We start from the raw sequence: 5,477 nt of genomic DNA, 5'->3' as shown, positions 1-5,477 counted from the left end.
TGCTGCTCAAACTTTCCAAAGGTTTATCGATAGCATTGTACGAGACCTAGATTTTGTTCACGTCTATATTGATGACCTGCTAATCGCATCATCAAACGTAGATGAACATTATCAACACCTGACGCTACTATTCCAGCGCCTTTCGGATAATGGAATAATAGTCAACCCCGATAAGTGTGAACTCGGGAAGAAGGAAATGAAATTCTTAGGTCATGTTATTAAGCATGAGGGTATTCTACCTTGTGAGGATAAAGTACGTACTATAAAGGAGTACACTGTGCCGTCCACACTCAAGGAACTGGAGGCATTTCTCGGTTTGGTCAACTTCTACCGACGCTTCATTTCGCACGCGGCAGAACAGTTACGACCGTTAACCGATTTACTTCGCGGTAATCCACGCAAACTGGAATGGAACGACGCCGCACGTACTGCATTTTCAGACATCAAAACGGCCCTAGCTCAAGCCACACTTCTCGTGCATCCTGACCCATCAGCCACGCTTAGTATAGCGGTTGATGCATCGGATTTCGCCATAGGAGCCGTTATGCAACAGAATATCTCCGGTAGTTGGCAGCCCCTCGAATTTTTCTCACGACGCCTCACTCCCACGGAGACGAGATATAGCGCTTTTGGTCGCGAACTGCTAGCAGCCTACTGCGCCATCAAACATTTCCGGCACGCTGTAGAAGGTCGTAAGTTCATCTTATTCACCGACCATAAGCCCTTAACGTATGCTCTGCATACCAAGTCTGACCGCTACTCACCACGAGAGTGCAGACATTTGGACTATATCTCCCAGTTCACGACAGACCTTCGTCACGTCAAAGGCGAGTCGAACTGTGTTGCTGATGCTTTATCACGTATCCAACTGAATGCAGTTACTTTGCCAGTGCTCGATCTACCTGCTATAGCCGCCGCCCAAGCAAACGATACTTCATGCACGGAAGCACAACAGTCTACGTCCCTTCAATGCCGGGAAGTACCCCTAGCTACTAGCTCAGGTACTATCTTATGCGATACTTCCACGGGCCTCCCTCGACCCATCGTACCCTCCGCTTATCGCCGTCTCGTCTTTGATGCCCTTCATGGTCTATCTCATCCTGGTATCGCAGCCACCCTACGCCTCATCGCTGCACGATACGTCTGGCCGTCAATGAATAAAGATGTCCGTATGTGGGTAAAACAATGTTTACAATGTCAACGATCAAAAGTGCACAGGCACGTAGCTGCCCCTATTGGCACTTTCGCTACGCCTGATGCTCGCTTCGATCACGTCCACATAGACATTGTAGGACCATTACCACCATCGCACGGGTATGATCACATACTCACATGCATTGATCGTTTCACAAGATGGCCCGAAGCTATTCCCATCACGTCTATTACGGCGGAGACAGTCACTCACCGCTTCGTAGAACGATGGATAGCTGTGTACGGTTGTCCCTCGACTGTCACGACTGACCGAGGACAACAATTTGAGTCCGCATTATTCTCCTCACTAACACGGCTGCTTGGTACGGAACGCATACGCACTACCGCCTACCATCCAGCATCAAACGGTTTAGTTGAACGGTTTCATCGCCAACTTAAGAGTGCTCTTCGAGCACACGAAAACAACAATTGGTACGAAACCCTACCGCTCGTCCTCCTGGGAATCAGAACGAGTCTAAAGGCAGATATTCAATGTTCCGCCGCTGAACTTGTTTACGGCACGACATTGCGTCTGCCTGGGGAATTTTTCACACCACGGAGCAGCACTAAGTTCGGCGAATCAGACTACGTCCAACGACTGTCTGCATTCATGCGAACACTGACTCCGGTGTCAACTCGTATACAACATCGACAGGTCGCTCTCCCTCGAGAGTTATCTACCTGTTCACATGTTTTCATACGAGTAGATTCGGTACGCAAACCTCTACAACAGCCTTACGAAGGACCTTTTCACGTGATTTCCCGTCACGAAAAGACCTTCAAGGTTGATCGACGTGGCCGCATCGAAACAGTCAGCATTGATCGTCTCAAGCCAGCACACGTCGATGACAGTGCTATACCTGATAAGCCGAGACTTAATGCTAGACCCATCAAAGCTTCTAGCGGGATCTCTACATCTACTTCGGATCCCACGCTAGATGCACCTAAGACCTCATTCTCACGTCCCAGTCAACAGCACGTGTCATCTGCCCCGTCTACGGACGAGACTTCCGTCTCACGTCCAGACCTGCAGACCACACCGCCCTTGACTGCGGATGAGATTGCAGGCTCACGAGGTTCGAACGAGACTACCGTCTCACGTTCTGGTCGCCGAGTACGCTTACCCGTACGCTTTCTCGACTAACCTCATAACCAACTACGGATACAGTATAGGAATCTGCCCCTATACTACAAGAAAGCTACACTTTTCTCTTTTTCTATCATTTTTTTTTGTGTTTACTCCGAGCCTACGCCTTCGACCATCGCTGTTACGGTATCGTCGACTTCAGTCAACTCTCGCGAAAGCTGGCCTGATCACCCACGCTCTAGTCAACGCACTCAGTCGATCTCTCTGGCTCCAAATACGTATGATATACATTTGGTCCCGAACATGGTTATCCTGGTCGCATCTGGTTCCTTGGCTCAATCTGGTTTCGTCCTACGTCTGCAGCGTTTCTGGTCCGGACCTCTACGAACGTAACCTTCAGATTCTGGATACAAACCACTCTGGTGTAGCATGCTAATCCAAGCAATCAATACAGCACGTTCCTTCTGGTACCGTTCTACGTCAAAGACTTTTGGTGGCAACTCGAGGATCAACGATCACTCCCTGTTCTGCCAACGTTTTCGTCCTACAATTGCACGTTTCGCGATCAGTCCCACGAATGAAACCGCTACATATCGAAAGTGTAAATCCTTTCTAGCGGGGGGCTCCTGTAGTGACCGGCCAGTCTCGATAAGAACACGATTGGAATAACAGAAACAATTATTATTATTGTAACCAATTGTACCGGAGATTGTTTTACTGTATTTGTTTAACTGTATCAGTTTCACTTCTTGTTCCATATACCGCCTGGTTTGGTTCGAGCTTGCTCACGCACTGCTTGTTCGCTTGTACTCTTTGGCACGTCTCGGTATTATTTCGATACCACGAGATCGCCAATAAATATACTTGATCTGGACTAGTAAAGCCTTCTGGTTTACGGGCTATCAAGGGAACCAAGTCATATTTGTACGCGTAATCGAATAGTAGTGGTGATCATAGTCCGTCCACGACTCGACATCCACTACAGGCCTATGTATTCTAGCTTCCATACATGCCAATTTTTTTTTCATTCTTCTCGAGTCACATTTTGATGTTGTTAATTATTCGGTTACCAACCTTGACTGCTTTTATGTAAACGTATGTGTGTGCGTCTATTATCCGACTCATCACATGTCCGTAACCTATTTTTATCTGAATATAAATATCGGTTAACGCTTGATTAAATGGAGTTGGCTGACTCACCGTCTCCATTGTTTTGCACCACTTGTGGAGATGGGACCATAAAACCTATTTTGTAAATAATTTTTCATAGTTTACGCATGTATTTTCATATTTTGTACATTAAGCATTAAACAATTGTACTTGTTGTTTAAGTGTATTACTTTGAATACTTGTAACTTGACTTCCTTCCGTTTTGAGTACAACATATCGTGACACTGTTACTGCTCCTCAATAAATACACTCTAATTCACATCTGCATCGTTCTGCCATGTCTGCTAATATGTTAAATGAAATATTAATTGCATACCATCTACGTTTATAGACAATTGTGACATTCTTATTGAATTCTACGCTTGGTAAACCTACTGGATCTATATCGTCCATATTGGGATTACTAATCTTTTATAATTGTGGATTATTTGGACCAAACTCAGCCGAACACGCAATAGCCTGAAGACTTAAGTAACGTCCCTTATTTTGTTATTTGTGTGTAATTAACTTATTAACTGTTAATTGTTACATAAACTATAGACATAATATTTTTGTTGCTAATTTTTGGTTATCATACATTTTGGTCCACCACACACTTTCCGATCAACGATTGTACGAGATATACGTATTCAAAAATCCATTCTTGCATTTGACTGATTTGATTCCGTTATTCACCAACGTGATTAAAGTCGATGATGATATACAAGGTTAGGAAGAATGTTTACTTCGATGACAATCATTCCTCCGACCTAACTGAAGCCAGTTATCAAGCCTTGAAACCTTCAATAGAAAAGAAGGTCTCACTATCCATCCGACTTTGACCATCCTTTCGAAACACTATGTCCAATTATATTCACACTCAACACCTTTGTCGTACATACAGTTTCAACTCCATCATTTTGCACCAAATATCGCATTTTTTCGTCCTTCACTATATGCACAACTATACAATCATGCCTCATATAAATTATCTTGGCCGGAATAACATGACATTGGCTTGGTCAGACCTGTTTTGATTGGTCGCACTAAATATTCTTACATTGTTCCTTTACACTATCCAGGCTTCAGTTAATTTAGTTTGTTTATTTATTCTCTGAAGGAGTGGCATACACTGGGTCACGAAACGTCGGAATGGTTTTTTTAAAAAAACTTAATTTATCTACTTATTGGGATGTTTTAAATATATTAGAGTCAACTTTCTTTGTCACACTATACTCAAGCCTCCGGGATATGTTATCAGCAAACATCCGGCAAAGTCAAGCAACCTTCCCTAAACTTCTTGATGGACCAGTTTGAAGTTTCCCACATGCTAGACGGGGCTTACCGAGACCACGCTTCATTTAACGATGGACCATAAAATATCTTACCTTATGAATTAATATCCGACTGTCTCCTTGTGACCATGTCACAAACTGCAGATACTTAACCCCCAAATAGCTTCTTTAATTTCACACTTCGCACGTTGCAGTCCCAACACATTGCTTTATTGGTTTTCCTTTATTACATGCTTCCCATTCCCTTTTTATAACCAATAAATAAACATGATTCTTACGATTTCTTTTGATCTGCACAATTATTAATGGCATTGCATGCAATTAGCCTTAAAAACACCTCGGACCACGACCGAATAAAACCTAATGCAACTAGAGACCACTCGGGGGGAAAACCAGAAACACTCAGAAATCGCCCATAGGGACCACTGTCAACCATAACAATGGCTTACCAATTGATAGAATGGGTTATTTTCTCATAAAATTATGAAAGATAAATCCTTTCAGAAACATCTACGTATACATGGCGTATTTTCGCCCTATGATGACAATTCAGAGCACATATGGTCACATAAACAAAATTATTCATCTATTTCGACTGTGTGACAAGGCCATAATCTTGCAACATCACAACATATATGAGCACACATTTTGAATAATTATACTTCAGAGTTTACATACGGTTGCTTAAATTGCATTTGTATGCCATAACTGACATATTTTCTGGAATGATCTGTGCAGCACTTGGACAAATAACT

At 43.3% G+C, this 5,477-nt stretch overlaps 1 protein-coding gene across 1 annotated transcript in view; it reads right to left on the bottom strand.

Annotated features, from left to right (window-relative positions):
- Smp_072210 (putative papillomavirus regulatory factor prf-1) overlaps positions 1-5,158 on the bottom strand; it is a gene marked incomplete at both ends in the record, with an annotated part of 16,403 nt that extends 11,245 nt beyond the window's left edge. The window contains 2 exons of the mRNA XM_018794779.1: positions 4,903-4,966; positions 5,001-5,158. Coding sequence (XP_018649157.1) covers positions 4,903-4,966; positions 5,001-5,158 — 222 coding nt within the window. The remainder of the gene's footprint in view (positions 1-4,902; positions 4,967-5,000) is intronic.
- Between the last annotated feature and the right edge of the window lie 319 nt (positions 5,159-5,477).

The sequence above is a fragment of the Schistosoma mansoni genome, chromosome 1 (assembly GCF_000237925.1).
Source record: "Schistosoma mansoni strain Puerto Rico chromosome 1, complete genome".
In the NCBI taxonomy this organism is placed as follows: Eukaryota; Metazoa; Platyhelminthes; class Trematoda; order Strigeidida; family Schistosomatidae; genus Schistosoma; species Schistosoma mansoni.
The sequence above is the reverse complement of the archived record's forward strand: the minus strand, read 5'-3'. Positions and strand labels throughout refer to the sequence as shown.